Source organism: Alligator sinensis, unplaced genomic scaffold (assembly GCF_000455745.1).
Source record: "Alligator sinensis unplaced genomic scaffold, ASM45574v1 scaffold281_1, whole genome shotgun sequence".
In the NCBI taxonomy this organism is placed as follows: domain Eukaryota; kingdom Metazoa; phylum Chordata; order Crocodylia; family Alligatoridae; genus Alligator; species Alligator sinensis.
This window is the reverse complement of record NW_005842306.1, coordinates 30,522-50,366: the sequence shown is the minus strand read 5'-3', so window position 1 is coordinate 50,366 and position 19,845 is coordinate 30,522. Positions and strand designations below refer to the sequence as shown.

Sequence of the window (19,845 nt, the reverse complement as noted above, 5' to 3'; positions counted from 1 at the left end):
TCTTTCTATCCAGGAGTTCTTTGTGTTCCATCAGAAAAAAAGAAAATGAAGAAGTGCATAGTAAAAGTGCAGTATATTTTTATTCTCCCATTAGCTGCATGTACTTCAAAATACTTATTCCTTACCTAATACTATGTTTCAAAGCTCTCTCCAGCAGTTATTTATAAACTGCCCTCAAAACTGCAGGGCAGGTGGATAAGAAATATTTATATCTTATAAATGAGGAAACTGGGGCATATACTGTATTTACTTTAATCCAAGATGAAGTTGTTTCCCCATCTTGGGGGGAGCCCCTAATTTTGGATTTGAGTACAAGGCTGAGGTTGGGGCAGGCAGCTGTTGTGGCTCTGACTCTGCACCCAGCCCTGGTCAGGGCCAGTCAGAGCTGCAGCAGCCTCCTTCCCCCTTGCCTTCTCTGGGTCCGGCTCCAGCTTTGGGTCCATTCTCTGCCAGGGCATGGAGCCATAAAAGCTCTGGTCCCTGCCTGGCCATGCAGCAGCAGCAGCAATGGCTGCAGCTCTGGCTGTAGGATGCTGCTGTGTGGCTGGACGGGCTGGAGCTTCCATGTGCTTCGTCCCCTGGGAGAGAATGGACCCAGGGATGCACCTGACAGTAAGTGGTGGGAAGAGAGCCAGAGGCAGTGTGGAGCAGAGGCTGCAGCAGGAAAGCAGGAGGGCAGTGGCTGTGGGGAGCAGCCAGGTAGCAGAAGTTGCAAGAAGAGGCAGAGGCTGCGGGAGGCCATATGCGGGGAGTGGGGGGAGAGCAGGCAACAGGGCCGCAGGTACCATGGGGGATTAAAAGTGCAGGGGGGACAAGTGGGGATGGCAGAGGGCAAGGTGACCATCTGCCTTACTACTGCTGCTTTCCCTGTTTCAGTGGTTGGGGAGGGGCATTTGTTTAAGACAACCCTCTGATAATTAGCTTCTATACATAGAAACCTGTAACAAATTTATACATTTGCCCCATATAGATCTGAATTATTGGAGACTCATCTTAAATTTGAAGTTATTTTGGATTTGAGAAAATATGGTAGATAACATGACTAGCCCCAGCTACATAGGGAGTTAGTGCTAGAGCTGGGATTAGAATATGAGGCTAGTAGCCAACATTCAGTGAACAGGACTCCTCTTGGAGGCAGATCTTTTTAATTATATCATGTGGGACAGTTGGCTCACAATGGACTTCTAAATATATCTAGGGTTTTTCCTGTTTCAATATTTGGCCTAGAATAACAACGTTTTCAAAAGAAAAGTGTTATAGTATTTAAAGTACAAAATAGGAACTGGCTTTACCAGATGAGTCCAAAATGCAAGCTTCTGAGAGATGTCTCATTTAAAAGATATATAGGTCTTTTTCTTTTTAAGATGGAATAATTGCCTTCTGCTTTAAACTTCTCTCTTCATAATACTATTTTCAGCTCTTAGCAAGGACTGGTATCTTGCTGGAGGCCTTGCTTTTTTCTTCAGGGGAAAAAGGGAGCCCCACACACATCTCCAGCAGTGAGATTTTTGACTACCTTAGGAGAGTTACTGATGGGCTCCAGCAAAAGTTCGGCCCAATTTTCCTAGGCTAGATGAATGGTAGTGTATGATCCCAAGTTTTGGTGGTAGGCATAGGGAAGAAGAGGTGTTTTTAATAGAGAATTCCTATGGCTATTTGGGGAGCACAACAATCTGATCAGTTTTCTACATGTATCTTCTTGAAAACAATGCTGAATATTACTGGATGTTTGTTTTTTGAATATCTCTTCAGTTTGACTTTTAAAATATTTAAATCTTGTGAAGGCCTAACTTAATCCCACTGGCAGTCATTTAATAGAGAAAACTTATTTCACAGAGGAAACTTTAAAAAAAAATGTTTTAGAGTGCAGGAGAGAAATCAGGAAATGCTCAGTCCTAAGAGCTCCCTGTCTAGGTCCTAGAAGTCACAATAAGAGTTATAAAGACAGTAAAAGGTAGGATTGCTGAAGTAGCAATGTTAACAGATGGTCTTTATAAATGTAATTATCATTACTATTGTGAATTCATAAATCTCGTAAATAATACCTTGTCACTTACAGAAAAACTTGAGAAGACTCTGCTGTGATTTCATGTACTTACCTCTCACAAACAATCAACATTCATTAAAATCAAGAAATATCTTAATAAGAATACATACCTTCAAAATATTTTTCCTATATTTTCATTAGCCCAGTTTCAGTGGATTTTTCCCTTGATTCAGGAGGAAGCTTGCTTGTCCGTTGCTAGGTAATAGCTAATTTTGATAGTATCTGCCAGCAAGCTGTTGGCAGAAACTGTAAATTCTTTTGTCTTGTTTACTAAATGCATGTGTTAACTGTACATCTGTATATAAATGCTCCTGTATTGCTCAAAAATCATAATGTGGGTGATAAATTCTTTAATACAACTGTGTTTGTCTTACTAGACTTATAACATTAACTCCTTTTTGTGCTGTCTAGTTACTTTCCAGTAGAGGAGTGTAATAAAATGAAGGCAGTAAGATAATAGAGGAATTTGCGTTCCCTCTGCTTTTATGATGGGAGGAGAGCAAGAGATTGCTTGTATGAAAACAGTTGTTACTTAGCACTATCTGCAGGGACCTGACTTTGTGGTTTGGGATGGACACAGCTTAATGGGTTGAAGGGATTCTGAGTAAGGTATTGACTACTCATCTGAGCAAGGTATTGACTACTCGTAGCAGAGGGATCACCTTGCTGTCTACCACAGGAAAGATAATTGCGAGAACCCTTCTGAACCATCTCCTTACGTCTCTACATGGCTGCCTTTCACTTCAGGAAAGCCTTTGACTCTTTCAGCTGAGAAGCAATGTGGAGGATCCTTATGAAGTACAGTTACCCACTGAAATTCATCATCATTCTTCACCTTTCCAGTAATGGATCTATCATAGATCTCTTTGAGGTTAAGATGGGAGTTAAACAAGGATACATCATCTCTCCAACACTCTTCTCGATATTCCTTACAGACCTTTTGTTAAAAAATGAAACTGAAGTTTTCTAGCAGCAATAAATACAAATTGAAGCTGTTTTTCCCCCTCTACTGTGATATGTATTGGAGCCATATAATCTTTCCTGCATTCCTGTTAATTGTTTCCAGGCAGCCACACAAACTTAAAGCAAGACCTGCTCAACTCCTCCCTGTCCCTGTAATTATTTGTTGAGGGGGTAAAAATGTTTCACCTTGTCAGAGAAAATTGTCATGTCAGAAAAGCCACTCCTTAACTCAGGGGTGGGCAAAATGCAGCCAGATGCAGCCTGCCAGGCCATTCTATCTGGCCCATGGGGCCCCTAAAAAATTTAGAAAATTAATATTTATCTGCCCCTGGCTGCCTGTCATGCAGCCCTCGATGGCTTGCCAAAACTCAGTAAGTGGCCCTCTGCCCAAAATAATTGCCCACCCCTGCCTTAACTCCTACCTCTCCACTGGCTACAAAAACATGTATTTGCTAACTTCCTTTTGAAAGTTTTTTTTTTTCATAGTTTCATAGTAGCTAGGGTCAGGAGGGACCTGAACAGATCATCTAGCCTGATCCCCTGCCACAGGCAGGAATGAATGCTGGGTTCACAAGACCCCAGACAGGTGATCATCCAACCTCCTCTTGAATTTGCCCAAGGTAGGGGCGAAGACCACTTCCCTGGGAAGTTGGTTCCAGATTTTGGCCACCCTAACTGTAAAATATTGCCTTCTGATCTCTAACCTAAATCTCTGATCTCTAAACTAACCTATCAGCTTATGACCGTTGTTCCTTGTCACCCCAGGTGGTGTTGGGGAGAAAAGGGCTTTGCCTATTTGCTGTTGATCCCCCCTGATGAGCTTGTAGGGCCCCTCCCTCAGCCTCCAGGTCCCTTGGATAAGCCACTTCTTCAAAGAAGCTGGAAAATGTAAAATGAGCCTATCCACTTTCTCCTCCTGCCCTGAACAAGTAGACTCGGGCTGTGCTCCTTCAGGCAAAAGGAACTGAGAGAACTTTGAATTCCTACGGTATATAAAAAATCTTCACTCAAAGATCAAGGAAGGTAAGCAAAGAGAGTAGTTTCATAGTTTCATAGTTTTTAGGGTCGGAAGGGACCTAATAGATCTTCTAGCCCGCCCCCCCGCCAGGGCGGGAGAACAACCCAAAAAAACCAAACAAACAAACCCTAAAAACAAAAACGGGACTCAAATGAGTCCAGCCAGGTAAGTATCCAGCCTCTTCTTAAAGATCCCCAGGTAGGGGCTAGCACCACCTCCCTTGGAAGTTGGTTCCAGCTCCTAGCTGCCCTAACTGTGAAGTAGTTTTTTCGGATGTCCAATCTGTACCTCCTCTCCATCAACTTGTGCCCATTACTCCTTGTTATGCCAGCGGGGGCTAGGGGAAACAGCGTCTCCCCCAAACCCTTCTGGTTCCCCCTAGTGAGTTTATAGACGGTCACCAGGTCCCCCCTCAGCCTTCTCTTGTGGAGGCTGAATAGGTTCAAGTCCCGCAGTCTCTCACTGTAGGGTCTGCCCTGTTGTCCCCGGATCATGCGGGTGGCCCTCCTCTGGACCCTCTCCATGTTGTCCACATCCCTCCTGAAATGGGGCGCACAGAACTGGACACAATACTCCAGCTGCGGCCTGACCAGCATCGCATAGAGGGGGAGGAACACCTCCCTGGCTCTACTCGAGATGCACCTGTGGATGCACGACAAGGTCCGGTTAGCCCTGCCAACCATGACCTCGCATTGTCGGCCCATGTTCATCTTGGAGTCAATAATGACACCAAGATCCCTTTCCGCCTCCGTGCTCTCAAGTAGGGAGCTCCCCATCGTATAAGTGTGCTGCTGGTTCCTACTACCCAAGTGCAGCACCCTGCACTTGTCCGTATTGAAACACATCCTGTTCCTGTTTGCCCACCCCTGTAACCTATCCAGATCCTTCTGCAATCTCTCTCTCCCTGCTAGCGTGCTCACCTCCCCCCAAATTTTGGTGTCATCAGCGAATTTAAACAGGTTGCTTTCCACCCCAACATCAAGATCGCTGATGAAGAAATTGAACAGCGCAGGCCCCAGGACCGAGCCCTGGGGGACTCCACTACCCACCTCCCCCCAAGTCGAGTATGATCCATCCACCACCACCCTCTGAGTGCGACCCTTCAGCCAATCTGCAATCCATCTGACTGTGTAGGCATCTATGCCACAGTCGCCTAGTTTATTAATTAGGATGGGGTGAGAGACGGTGTCAAAGGCCTTGCTGAAGTCCAGAAAGACTACATCCACCGCGACACCTGCGTCCATGGCCTTTGTGACCTGATCATAAAAGGCAATCAGGTTGGTCTGACATGATCTCCCCCTAATAAATCCATGCTGATTGCCCCTGAGCATCATCTCGGATGCCGGCCCATCACAAATGTGCTCCTTGATGATCTTCTCAAAGAGTTTCCCCAGGATTGAGGTAAGACTGACGGGCCTATAATTGCCCGGGTCCTCCCTTTTCCCTTTTTTGAAGATGGGGACCACATTAGCTACCTTCCAATCGTCTGGCACCTGGCCCAAGCACCACGATCGCTCGTAGAGCCGTGCCAGGGGCCCTGCAATAACCCCAGCCAGCTCCCTCAGCACCCTGGGGTGGAGAGCATCCGGACCCGCTGACTTGAACGCGTCCAGCCCCTCCAGAAGCTCTCTAACCCGGTCCTCCCCAACCTGAGGTCTGAAGGCGATCCCCTCGCGTCCGGCTTCTATCACAGCAGGGAAGTCCCGGTCCCTGCACAAGAAAACGGAGGTGAAGAATTGGTTAAAGAGGTCCGCTTTATCCTCTGACGCAACCACCAGATTGCCCCGCATATCCTGCAGGGGCCCCACATTACCCGGCGCCTTCTTCATCCTCCCAATATATTTGAAAAAGGACTTTTTGTTATCCTTAATCCTGGACGCTAATCCGAGCTCTATCTCCGCCTTGGCCTTCCTAACAGCCCGCCTGCAGGCCCGAGCAGAGGAGGTATACTCCTCTTTGGAGATTACACCCCCCTTCCACCGGGCGTACGCCGCCTTTTTGGCAAGCAGGCATTCCCGGACACCCTTGGTGAGCCAGGGGGGCTTTTGGACACTCCTGCCCCCCTTGCTTCTTGTCGGGATGGACACCCCTTGGGCCCTGAGTATCGTTTCCTTAAGGAACGACCACTCCTCTTGGACGCTGAGTTCCTCTGCCCTCAAGGACCCCAGTTCCTACAGTTCCCCAGTACTACTCACTCTTTCACATACAAAGGTTTTCCACATCCTCACAAAAGTCTCCTTATGTGCGGGTCATGGCCAGTTACCACCCTGTCCTAAAAATGCTTCAGAAGATGTTAGAAGCTATTATCTCAACTTTCATTTGCACTGCAATCATAATTCAGATGAACTGCTCTCTGGCATTTGGCTTCCTTGAGAATTGACTGTACCTGTTAAGATCATTACCCGCTCTTGACTTCAGACCCAGTCTGGTGGTTTTCAAGTTTTAAGCTAGCACCTTTCCATTGTTGCTTTAGCAACTTTAAGGTGAATTTCTAGTTTTTGAAACTGTTCTCTCCAGCTGGTCTTTCAACCTGTAGGAATTGTCTGTCAGTGCTTGATGAAATAATTTCTCATTCAGAGATCTGATCTGTCATCTCTGAAAATATTCTTGTCTTCGATGTTAGGAGGTTTCAGTTAAATTTATTGGTCAGAATTTCTGAACCTGAAATATGTTGATATACTTTAAGATATCCTTTTGATTATGCCTTTGTTCTACTCACTTCGCAAGTTTGGCCTGTGTTCTGGAGGGATTTCAGTTATTTTATTGTCTTGATGCATCAGATTTGTTAGCCCTGGGGAAAAGGGAGTTAGTTACAAGGAAGGTAGTACTGCACTTTTCCCTCTGGGCAGGATGCAAATAAACATGGATCCTGGTTTTCTCTGATTTTAAAAAAATCTCCAATTTTCAGATTAAAAAAATTAACCCCAAATCCACACTTTCCCGTGATTAAAATGAAACATCACTAATCTCTCTATATAGATATATAGTGGTGTTTCATTTTAATCATGGAAAACTGTAGATTTGTGGTTACTTTTTTTATCCAGAAATTGGGTATTTTTCTTAAATCAGAGAAAACCAGAATTGCTGTTAATAAGCGTGTCTATTAGCATTTATTTATGGCAACTCATTTCATGGCCATAAGTCAAGTTAAAAGTTTTCGCAACTCTTTCATGTTGCACCTTCCTACAGAAGCCACATGTTGAACTAGCTATAGGGGTGATTTGTTTAGCAACTCAGTTTTGCACAGTCTGTACCTTGCAATAACAAACAACCTTGCAGCGGCAGCAGCATGTGTCTTTCTGCTCAAGACTCAGCTGTAATGCTTCTCTCTTCACAGGCCTTCCCTGCCACTGCAACCTGTTCACCATTCAACAGCACATTTTCTCTCTGATCGTATCTGTTTTTCATGTTGAGTGCTTGCAAAACAATGTGTTGGCTTTCAACTGAACCTCTCAATCTTTACCAGCATACCCTTAGGTTTTATGTCAGTCTTTTCCCCAGAGCCTCATTTAGACTGGTAACCACTTTGTCACCTACCTTTGTTTTTAAAGATACAAACCATTATATCATTTTTGGGCTGGTTCTTGGAGTCTGGGATCCTTACCCTTGGGATGTGATTGGTTAAACATCTGCTTCAGGAAACTTTAAAGTGAATTTTGTTTCCTCTCCTCCAGTTCACTCAAGATGTACTATAATTATTTGCCTCATATTGCTTTCCATTTCCATTTTCATCATCCTTAAGTCTTATATTTACACACAAAATTGGATGACTTTTTAACTCTACAAATTGGGCCTGTTTGAAAAGGAGGTCTTATTAGAGTTTTATTTAATGGTGGAATACTGAAACAAAGAAGGAAGTTCATATTTTGACCTCTTTTTATTTTTAAAAAGGTACGTGGCTTTAAGAAATGCAGATGCCTTGCTCTAACGTAAGTTGCAGAAGACAAAAGAATTATTTCCTTGCCAAAATGTTTAGCTTATGCACATTTAAAGATCTTGTAAAGATGTGCCATACATCTTGGTAGACATAATTAAACATGATAGTCACAGGCATCATTGATTCTGTAGGCCAAAATCATGCTGCACACCAGGACCTCATGGTAAGTTGTTTGGTGGGTTGCCAGGAACCGAGCAACTTGGCTGGCCAGCCAGGTGCCTGTCTGCCTATTTTTCCAACAAAAAAATGTGTTCAAATGGATATGTACTCAGAAACATTTAGATTTTAAAAAAATCAACATTTTTCTACGGAAAAATATTCCATCATAAAAATTGCAGACAGCACCCATGTATACATCCTAGTACTCTCCTTTCCATGGGCCCTGTCTTCTATACCAAAGTCCTTCATTATTTCCCTGTGCCAGCAACTCTATGCATTCCCCTTTTCCTTTTTTAATCTCCAGTAATTGTCATCAGAGAACAAAAACAAATATCCTATCGCTGATCTATCATGGAAGTAAGGCTTTTCTCTTCTATAATCTTCTTGTTGGCATATTTACCTACATATGCAAGAAATGGGACTGGCGCTTAACATTCAGAAGACTGAGGTCCCCAAAAATGAACTCTTAGGATGTTTTTACACATTTGGTGGGGGACGGTGGCGGTGCTCTTTTAATTAAAGTGTCCACACCATCTTGTATATCAGTGTCCCTACGCTTGAAAATGGTGTTGGGGACGCTTTAACTAGAGCTCGTCAAATGAGCTTTAGTTAGTGCCCCTGCCACCATTTTGAAGTGCGGGGTTGCTGATACATGAGACATGGAGACTTCTGGAGGCACTCTAATTAGCACACTCCATCAGACTCAATTAATAGTGTCTGCTCTGACACACTGTAATTACATCTACAAGCCGCACATGTGCCTCCCTGTGTATCCCTTAGTTAGCAGTCCCTGTCCCCAGTAATTCAGATTCATAATGAGACTCTAGAGAATGTTGAGTATTTCCTATACCAGGGGTAGGCGATGTTTTTTAGCTGGAGTGAAAAAAACCCCACAATGTCTACCTTGGAAGGTGCTGGAGTGCTGACTTTCCAGAGTCCAGAGCAGCTGTTTGCAGCCTCCTGGCTGCAGCTGGCCCATGGAGCCCAGTTTGCTTGCAGCAGGTCTTGCAGCCTCCCAGCTGCCTGCTGGGAGCAGCCTGGGCTCCGTGGCTGGCAACAGCTGCTTAGAGCTTGCACTGGCGGTGGCGAGCCGAGCAAAATGGCCTTGTGTGCCACGCTCGGCATGCGTGCTGGGGGTTGCTGACCCCTGTCCTATACTTTGGAAGCCATCTCTTGCAGAAGGCTGACATTTGATGAAAATGCGCGGGCCGGAAGCGATCCGGGCTCTTTTTCGCGCTGCGCGAGCTGTGGCCAGCAGCCTGGGCACGCTGGGTCGGAGAGAACAGGCGACACGCTGGAATTAGGCACGGACGCGTAATGGTTGATTTAAGATTATTTACTTACACCGAAGATGGTCGCGGTGCAGGCAGGAAAACTTGCTTGAGTTGCAGTTACAGATAGAAAAGAAGAGAGGCGGACTAGAGTTCCTTCCCGTGAACATTCTTCTAGCCCATCTGGTTGGAGGCTCTAAACCGCGAAGCCGTCGTGCCAACCGAAGAAAGTACTCGAACCGAAAGAGCTCTGAATAGACTCACACGAAGTTTGCTAGGCTCCGTGGAACTTGTGCGCGCAGGGAGAGGGATACGTCAGGGTTTGCGCTCAGTGACGGGGAGAGGCTAGAGGCTGATCTTGCCTGTTGCCTTCTTGAAATGCACTGGGTCCGATAGGCTCCGCAGCGCTTAGAGATCTTCACACAGCGTGAAGTCTCCTCCTCCTGGTGTTCGTGGAGTCCTCCAACTTGGGCGGAACCCACTCAAGTTTTTTATACAGCTAACAAGCCAATCGCTAGCCGCCACGTGTGAATAATTTCACGCAAGCCAATAATGGGGCTCGAAGTTGAATACGAATGGCGGGAACTCTTTGCAATGTGCATTTCTGTGCTGTAACAAAGAAATGCACCCTGCAAAGAAAGCTACTGGTGGCAGGAATCTTTTTGCACCAGGGTTTTCCTCTGCAGCAGAAAACTCCACCGTGCAAAGAAGCTGCAATTTTAGCGGGAACATAATTCAGTGGTGCCAAAGCACACACAAAACAAAATCACACCTTTGAGTTGTGACAGAAGAAATCCACCATCGCCTCAAGTGTGCAAGTGTAGCCTTCAGACACCTGAGAAAATGGGTGTTTGAAAATTATGACATCAAATCTGATGGTTTATGAAGCATCCCCACCTTACTGTATGAAGCTGAGACGCGAACAACATATAGGAGACACTTCTGGATGTTGGTAAAGTACCATCACCACTGCCTGCCGGAAGATCCTTGCAATCCAGTGGGAAGATGGATGCACCAACATTAGTGTCCTCTCACAAGCTAACATCACAAGCATCGAGGTGATGATCACCCAGCATCAACTTTGCTGGACTGGCCACATCCAAATGTCTGCCTCCCACAGCAAGTTTTGTTCTCTCAGCTCTGTCAAGGTGTACGCTCAACAAGGGGCAGAGTATGTCCCTTCAAGGACATTCTCAAAGCCAACTTGAAAAAATGCAACTTCGACATCACTCCTGGAAGACTATCGCCCAGGACTGGCCCAAATGGAGGAAGAGTCTGCTGAAAGGATCTCAGTACTTTGTAACTGTGCGGGCCGGCTCCCGATCCCATCCTCGCCATGTGCGAGCCGGGCCCGTCTTTGCACACGCGGACTGTGGCCAGCAGCCCGGGCACGTGGGGTCAGAGGAGACCGCGGGGCAGTAAGGTACGCGCAAGCTAGAATCAGTTACGGAGGCGTAATGGTTGATTGAAAAGATTATTTACTTACACCCAAGGTGGTTGCGGTGTAGGCTGGACAGCTTTCCAGGCAATCTCCGTGGGTTCTGTTCAGTTCCCAGGTCCCCCGGAGCTGTTAAGACTCCGTGGGTTCGAAAATTGGGTATATAGGATAGGGATACGTCTAGGATTGCTCTCGGTGACGGGGAGAGGCTAGAAGCTAAACGGACCTCTGTTGCCTGCTTAAGAAAGGTGTGTTGGGTCCGCAAGAGTCCACATTGCTTGGAGATCTTCACACAGCGCGAAGTCTCCTCCTCCTGGCAAGTTCTGTATCTCTCCAGGTTTCCCCTCTCTCCGACTTGGGCGGAAACTACCCAAGCCTTTTGTACGGCTAGCAAGCCAATAGCTAGCCGCCACGTATGCCTACATTTAGAACCGGCCAATAATGTGGCACGAATCTAAATACAAATGGCGGGAACTCCTTTGCACCGTGCATCACTATGATGCAAAAGAAATGCACCATGCAAAGGCGGCTACAAACGGCAGGAAATACTCTTTTGCACGCGGGTTCTCCTATTGCAGCAGAAAACTCTACCGTGCAAAAAAGCTGCAATTTAGCGGGAACATAATTTAGTGGTGCCGAAGCACACAAAAACAAAAAACCACAACTTTGGGTTGTGACAGTAACCTCACGGCAACAACAGGAAACAGAAGAGTGGGAGCAGCAGAACCAGTGTCGTGAACCAAATTAAAAATCCGGAGCTACCTACCCACTCTGCACAGAAACACATGCCCAAGTTGCAGCAGGGTCTGTTGATCCCAGATTGGCCTCATTAGGCATCTTCGGACCCACAAATAAGGCAGTTATCCTCAACTGTGAGGGATTGCCAAAGATTCCCTGAAATTTGAGTCAATTTCACGTGGTCTCAAGAAGTATTGCATTACAGACAAGTGCCATACAGTTGAGTATTAAGCTTCACTTTGCACGTGGCTATTATTAGCATTTGATAAATTATTACGTGGATGAGTATTTTCTTTGCTATGTGGTGATCTACTGATAATGAGGTCTTTACATTAGTAAGAATGAGTGACTAAATTCAAAGGGTTTAATCCTACTCCTAAAATGCATGCATCTCCACACTCGTGCAGTAGCAGTTAGTAAAAGCTGCTACTGTCTTCACTTTAGCACTCATTGTCTTTGCTGTTTGCACTGTGGTGGGTACCCATGTAGAAGAAGGATCGAACCTTCAATTTACCTTGCCTAAAATGTAGGTAATAGAATAATTGTCCTGCAATAAAATGACTTTGTGCTCCGTATAGGTGTTCCCCAGGCCATTGTTGCACAGGGGCACGCCTGCACCTGGCATGTCTGGATTCAAACACTATTTGAATGTGTGTCAAAATGGTGCTTTTATTCATTAGCACAAGAGTCACAAGCAGTGTGCTGTGTTTTTGGTTTTTTTGTTTTTGGTGTCAGAACTTTGCTAGTGGTGTAAATGTAATAGGGTCTGAATTTTGTGCAGTGGTCCTCAGTCCAGAAACAAATTGTGTGCATTGTTTTCTTTACATCTTGCATCCCCAAAATGAAGGAGGAGCAACTGCTATGTGTAGTAGCTGCTATCTATTAATTTTCCTAAAAACTATCTGGGAGGGGTGGAGGGGCTGTTTGTGTAGAGGAGAAGTCTTTGCATACTACTAAGTTAATATAGTTCTGCTCATTCCAAGAAAAGTTTGCATGCAAATAAAAAAAAAAATACATAGTTCTCTTTTGGGTGGGGTAGTTGGCTTTGGAGTTCTTACTTGCAGCCCATGTAACAATTTTTATAGGAGTGGTTCTCTAACACGTTTCTTTGGTTTTTTCCTTTCTTCTAGAATACTGCAACAAATGAGAGATAGAGAGAGTGATAGATATTTCCCCTAAAGGTTGTGCTTTAAAGTGTTCTCCCTAAGACCTATCACATAACTGAGAGATACTTTATTATAAAATTTTATATTTATTTAGTTTTTCATTGTCAAGGTTCCCCATGTACCTACAATTGCTACACCTACCTTTAGCAGCACTACAAACGGGTGTCCTGTAGGTGTTTTAAGCAGCCAAAACCATATCACAAAACAGTGGAGAGAGAAGGGGATTTTTTGACAAAAGAATATTTTGTGCTGTAAAAAAAGCGCAGTGACAGGGTTTTTTTTTTAAACATTCACCCTACATCTGTTTGTTTTTATAGTTTATTTCAGAATGTCTCCTCCACAACAATCTGCTTATGTCTTTTTTCTGTCTTTGAAAGGCTGAATTGGCCTACCTGCAAATTGCTCTTTCCTGAAGTTCAGGACATGGTTTATTATGCTAACTAATATAGTCTCACTGGTTTCTTGTGCTTTCCCTTTTGTCTATATTTACCTGTTGTCTTAAACTTGGATTTTAATGCATTAGAAGCAGATTTCTTTATTTTTGCTTTCAGTGGACATAGTACCTAACACAATAGTGTCTTGATTCACAAGTGGTGTTCCTAAGGATCACCTCAAAACAAATAATACAGGTTTCCCTCGCTTCAGGCGTGTTCTGTATGTGCAAATTTGCTCTTATGCAATGACCCTTTTTATACCAAAAATTCATTATATGCGAGGTTAATTCACTCTTATGCTATTGGTGTGATGGAAGCCCGCAGTCAGCTACTTTGTGTGGTGCATTGTGGGAGTGATGTGCACCAAAATAGTCTCCTGCGTGGATCTGTGCTTCTTACTTGTTGTCTGCAACATGTTTCCGTAGTTGCCATCCCCATCATAAGTCCCCTTTGCTTGTGTGTACTGTCTGCCGTTGGTGGGTACCAAAATTGTCTTGTAAAAGCAGTAGAAGTGGGTCTGGGGGTCGGTACGGTCGAGGTCTTGGAACATATCCCTATTTGTTACATTGTAAAGTGGGTTCTCTTTATGCGAATTCGAGTTATGCACTGTTTTCTAGGAACACATAAAGAAAGGGAAACCTGTAATAAAAATGAATGATGAAACACATTTGTGTTACTTTCTGGTGGCTATCTAGTCTGCTGAACTTTCTGTTCAGCTCAACAAGTTATTTTCTCACTAATGTGATTATTGATGCAGTGAGATGTATCACTTAATTCATAGCACTCTTTGCAGATGTAATATTCCTATATAAATACTGCACAGTTTTTTTTTGTACTTGGCTAAGCCTTTTTGCTTTTTCTTTTTTTCCCCTAATACTTTTTAAAATGGGAGACTGAGTTGTTATGACTGAATAAGGCTGTAAAAAGCTTTTGTTTTCCAGTAGATGTCTTTTGAAATGTATGTTTTGCTACACTGTGAATTCAATAAATATTTTTTGTGACAGTGATTTTTCACACTGCTTTTTTCTCTCTTTTTTTTTTTTTTTTTTTTTAACTTTTGAGTGTAGGTTTGAGCTAAAGAGTAGTTTGTTTTCTTGTGAACAGAATTTGAATCTTAAAATCAAATCATCCTGTCCCAAGGTGAGAGTGCTAGGTTTTGCTTTTAAGTTAAAATTTGCCATGTTTTACACTATATTAGTATTTCTTCCATATTAGAAACAGAGAGGACTTAATAAAAAATAGTTACTGTAAAAGATGACATGTAAATGAGATTTTCTTTACACTTATTTCTTATTACCTTTAGCACATCAGGTCCACCCATTTGGCCAGGAAGCACCTTTTTCAAGAGGAATGGAGCCCTTCTGCAAGGTAGGTCATAGATACATGCATCTCGTGAGTAATTTTTCTTATGAGCAAAGCCCTGCACAGCTAGCAAACCTGATAGCATTTATTCCCTGTAAGGCTTCGTAGTGGTTTTATGTCCCTTCTACCTGTTTCCTTTTATTTCAAGTCTCTTTAAACCCTGGTGCCATAAAAATGGTGAATTATTACATAAAGTGATATAGACTGTGAAAATTGCTGGTTGTCCTTTCCTCAGATTATTGATTTGCTTACTGTAAATTACAGCAGGCTTTTTTAGTGGAATTGAGAATACGCAGCACAAAAATGTTCCAGTAATAACTTAAACAGTGTTGATAATGCAAAATTCTTCAGACAGAGAGATTTAGCTTACATTCTAATTGTGCTGATATCTGAAATGTCTCCTCAGGTGGTCAAGTATCAATATTGCGGTGGGGAAAACACTGTAAAAGAATTTGTGTAGAGAAGCCTGTCGTATTAAAGGACACTTATTTGTTTAGGAATTTGGAGTTTCTTTTGTTTTGGTTTTATGTGACTGTGTATCATGAACAAAACTATGGATTTGGAAGGTTAATAGATTATAGGAGAAGATTTTCAGCACATGCTATTAGATTTTTATTCTTGACAGGGTATTTTTCTTCTTGCTGCTGTAAATGTATGGCTCCTTTCATTATTAATATGAGCTTGTTGGGATCAGCAAGAGAAGGCTGTGTCCCAAAATGCTATTAATGTACTTGTTGCACAGGTAACTTACCAATTTTTGTATGACTTTTCTGTTCTGTAACAAACCTTTATCCATTAAGTGTGCCAGTGTTGTGATCCTTCTTTTCATGCCTGAGATTTTTATGCTAGTAGTTATCCATTGTTGCAGAAGATCATGTAAAATCTCCCATAGAACAAAAGGAAACTTCCCCCAATTAAGCTCTACCTGTAACTGTTATATGTAGTTACATAACTACTAGGCTTATTACCTTCCCCACCCCCCAGGTAATTTCACATGAACTGCAGTATTTTAAAAATATTTTGAGCTAATTTTCTGACTGTTTCTAAGGATTTTACATCATTATTTTTGTTCAAGTGTCTTTGTTAAACTTTGTTCTGATGTAATGGATAAGCTGAAACATTTAATCAAATACTACTAGGAGGTAGTACTAAGACTGGATCCTTGGAAATTTTGTCAGGATGAGTTAGAGTTAATGTCTTCAGTCACAAAACTCTTTTGGAAGAAACAGGAAAGAAGTCCAACACTAGAAAAGACTGTGCTTTATTTGTTCAAGGTTAGTTTATTGTTGTATGCTGTTTCATGCATGTGACCGATGCCGTAGTCAGTTTTTGAAGCCTTATTATTGTTACCCTAGAAAATAAAAAGGATGTTGTCAAATCCAGGTGGCTCAAATTTTGACCTCCCTTTTCTTGTGTTACAAGGTGTTTATGAGAAGGTAGGGCAGGGTGGCACCTGAGAGATTAACTTGTTCAGAGAAGCATTTGTTTTCATAGGCAACCACCATCCTTACTTCATCAGACGCCTATGAAGAAGTTTTGTCAGATCTTAAGGAATAAGATGTTTATTTCCCTAAAAATTAGTTCGTACAGCTTTCGTACGCTGGTTGCACTGCATTACTAAAGAAAACTGTTATTTGGTTTTAGAGGCTAAGGAAAAAATAACTGTAGTATAACCTATACTCTTAACGTTTTGCCTAGGGAGGCTAACAACTTGACATATTTTCATCCACTTTATACTTGACTGACTTGGCAAAGTAAGTTTAACCTTTGTAAAGTACTTAGCAAAAACCTCTAAAGAGAAAATGACTGATAAACCTGCTATTTAAATTTTAAGTAGCAAAGGAAGAAATAAAATACAAGTTCAAATTCAGTGCGTCTCTTCAGTGGCCTTAGTGCAGTGACCTGACAAGACCATAGGATTAATTTGGATTCTATTCTGATTCTTTTTTTTTCCTCCCTGGACCATGCCCACAAGCTTTAGTTTATTTACCAACACTTAAATGTATTTACTTGCTTGCTTACTGAGTACAAAACATCTCCTTTTGAGGAGCATTGTGTTGGGTTCCTGACTTCAATGTTCTTAAAAGCTTGTATTTCCTATCCTACTCCTGCATCTTTGATTTTTTGGGTTGTCCTTCCTTTACAATAGAGAAAGTACACACGATACCCATATGCTCTGGAAATATGGTAACCTTAGCAGCCCAAACTGTTCACCATATTCTGCTACCAGGCACCAGGAGCCAAGCAGAGGGATTAATAGGACAAAGCCCTTGCCCACTTCTCTCACTGGCAATGTCCTAGAGTGAGAAGCTGGTGGGGATCAGTTAGTGGCTGTTCCTCTCCTCCCTTCCTGGTCTACAGGATGGGCAGGAGCAGCTGCCTCCGTTGCCTGGTAACCCCAGTCATGGGAAGGCGCAGGAGCTTTCCCCCCAGTTCCACTGCTCCTGGTCCCCAGGAGGAGTTAAGCCTGGGAAAGCATGCACATGTTTAGTTTCCCCAGATAAACTCTCCCAGGAACAACTTAACTCTGGTTGTTCCAGAGTTATTTTTCTCTCTGGGTGACTTTTTGCTCTTGGAGAAAAAGCTTGAACATCTTTGCTTGTTTTGTTTCTTTCAGGAGAATGTGTCCGCTATTGCAGTAACAAATCTAGCCTCCACACACTTTAAACAATAAACAAAAAGCTACCTTTTTCCTCTCGATAAATGGAAAGTGTGCTGTAGATTTCAGTTGTTGACAGTCTATCCATCTTTTAGATATACATGGACTTGCTTTTAAAAAGAAATTGTGTAGAAGCCAAAAGCCTCTGATTTTGTTAATTCCCTTTCATATTGAATTACTAAAGTTCAGACTTTTTAAAGTGACTCTCTCTTGCTTAATTAAAAAAAAAAAAGTAGTGTGTTAAGTTTTCTCAATATGTTTTTTTTAAGAAAGTTGCCTATCATACTTCTTTTATTGGATACTTTTTTTTCGTTGCACCCAGATGAATGCAAACATAACTACGGATGGCCAGAAAACAAAAAGCTTAGGCTTTTATGGGGGAAAAGTTCTTTGTAGTTTCCCAATTCCAGTTTAGAATGAAAAAAGATTTTGTCTATTCCTGGGTAATCTCCTGTAGCTAGAGGTTAAGGTACTCCTGAGGGATGTGGGAGACTCCAGTTAAAAGCCATCCTCCAAATTAGGCCTTCTCTGTCAGTTTTGAGACCTTTTGTTGTAAAGTTTCTGAGGTCCAGGAGGGAATTTCTGATTAAAAAAAAAAAAAAAAAAAAAGAGAGAGAGAGAGAGATATGGGAAGAGCTACTGGCCATTCTGATTCAAATAAGGGACTTGGGCCTGGGTTATTCATGTCCTAGATCAGTGCTGGAGCCATCAATCTATCATTGTGAGCTAGACCTCTTACTTTGGTCAGAAAGTCCAAACTGGATGAAGAGACTAGGTAGCTCCTGTCCACATTTTGGTATTACCAAGTCTTTGCCACAGAGTTTAGTTTCTGATGTCTGTACAAGAAATAAGGCAGGCGTGGTTCTTTGGGTAAATCTGGTATCTTTTAGACCAAGTCATATAGTTGGAAAAATTCTTCTTTGCAAGCTTTTGGGTACAAACACCCTTCAGGCTGAGGAAGCATATGCAGTTAGTCTGTGCTCTTCCTAGATGGAATAGAAAGGAAGCCAAAGGCCTGTATGCATGTGAGAGAGCCTGTCAGTGAAAATGCAAAGTTCTCCGCCAATTTTGCTGAGGATAATTACATTTGAAAGCTGTAGACAGGCAAAAAGATCTTTGTATGTTTATTTTTTAAGTGAACTTATTTCTGATTACTTGAAAATGCTTATTTAAGGTAGCCTGATTGCAATGAGTGTAGAGCCAAAGTTCTCTTCTGTGTATAATAGGAAGTCCTAGGAAACACCTGGGAAACATAAATTCCCTTTCCTTATTCACAGCAGCAGAGAGGAAAGAAGTCCATCACTTCAGCTGTCATTCTTCTGGGGTAGAGGTGAGAGAGAAGGGTAGGGAGAATAACATCTCTGCAATGGTTTGTTTAAAGCAAATTATGCCATTTAAATTGTATTGATATAGTTAGTGATTATACACCTTGTCACCAAGATGGATACACTTAGAGACTTATACTGATATGCAACTGTAGCTGCACTGAGCAATTATCAGATCTTAACTAGTTTGATTTTATTTTTCTTTAAATTCATCCATACTTCAAATAGCTGAATTGATACAAAAAGCTGAGTAGACTAGACTTTAGGGATTTGTGCATAAAAGATGGGCCACTAGACTGTGAACGCGCTCACATTTATATAGAGATCTTGTTTTCTCTTCAGTAGTTACCAGAAGCCATGAAATAACAAAATGTGTGTGATTTTTCCTTTGGTCTGTCTGCTCTACCAAGTCAAAATGCCAAGCATATATTTTCCTATTAAAAACTGTCATTTCAGGAGAAGACATTCCAGTTGTGAGGTCAATACCTGTTGCCAGTACTAGCAACTGACTCAGTGATCTCTCTTCAGAGAGAGTTGATTGGGATGAAGGTTGTCACTAGTTCGTAGTTTAGGTTGGGAATTGGCCAGAGGTAGGGCTGCATAGAGAAGATCATAGATGTGTAAGTTCAACAAAATACTGAAGATGTTTTATATTCCAATTGCCCAGTCATAACGAAATATACCAGAGGATCACCCTGGGCCACTGCGCTTCAAGTACCAGATGCTACATTTATCCACTTTTAATTGGCTATTGCTGCCATCACACCAATAGAGGTCAGTACTTCTAAGATGTATTAATTATTTGGAGGTTGTGACAAAAAATATAAATCTCTATATATAAATACAAATCTGATGGTACAAAGTATAAATCTATGCACTTGGTGAAAAGCTCCAGTTTTCTTCTGACCTGAAGTTGTATGGTGAGCCTAAAAAAAACTAAGTGCACCTTGCTGTTCAATTTATTTGTATGGTTATCTAATGAAGAAAATAAATATATAGGTAACTTCTAATGTGTGTTTTTCATGTCAGTAGTAATCGAAGGCATCATCCCGGGTTTGGAGATTGGTGCTAGTACTTGAGAGACCTGGGTTCCATTCCCTGGTCTGCCACAGGCTTTTCGTATGTGGCCTTGGGCAGGTCACTTAGGAGGTTTCTGATGCTCAACATAGCCATTGGGCCCCAGGAAGGAAATCCTGGGAGTCTGCAGTTGGGCAGCAGGAGGCTGAGTAGGATGGCTAAGGTCACCCTTGAAGTTGATGAAGAAAGCAGTGTCTGAAGCCTTGTCTATTCTCCAGATTAAAGTGTGTAATTGTAGCCCAGCACTGAGG

At 42.6% G+C, this 19,845-nt stretch overlaps 1 protein-coding gene across 16 annotated transcripts in view; it reads left to right on the top strand.

The window, feature by feature from the left end:
- Positions 1-19,294, top strand: part of FOXN3 (forkhead box N3) — a 219,176-nt gene extending 199,882 nt beyond the window's left edge. For 10 of the 16 annotated variants that reach the window (XM_025209759.1, XM_025209757.1, XM_025209758.1 and 7 more), the window contains 2 exons: positions 14,475-14,539; positions 19,185-19,294. In XM_025209759.1, the coding sequence (XP_025065544.1) occupies positions 14,475-14,539; positions 19,185-19,261 (142 nt within the window). In that variant the 3' untranslated portion in view covers positions 19,262-19,294. Of the gene's footprint in view, positions 1-14,474; positions 14,540-15,672; positions 15,808-16,231; positions 16,275-18,469; positions 18,523-18,973; positions 19,112-19,184 lie in introns of those variants that run through there. The other 6 variants (XR_003095167.1, XM_025209763.1, XM_025209762.1 and 3 more) reach the window with 6 other exon arrangements.
- The last annotated feature ends 551 nt before the right edge of the window (positions 19,295-19,845 follow it).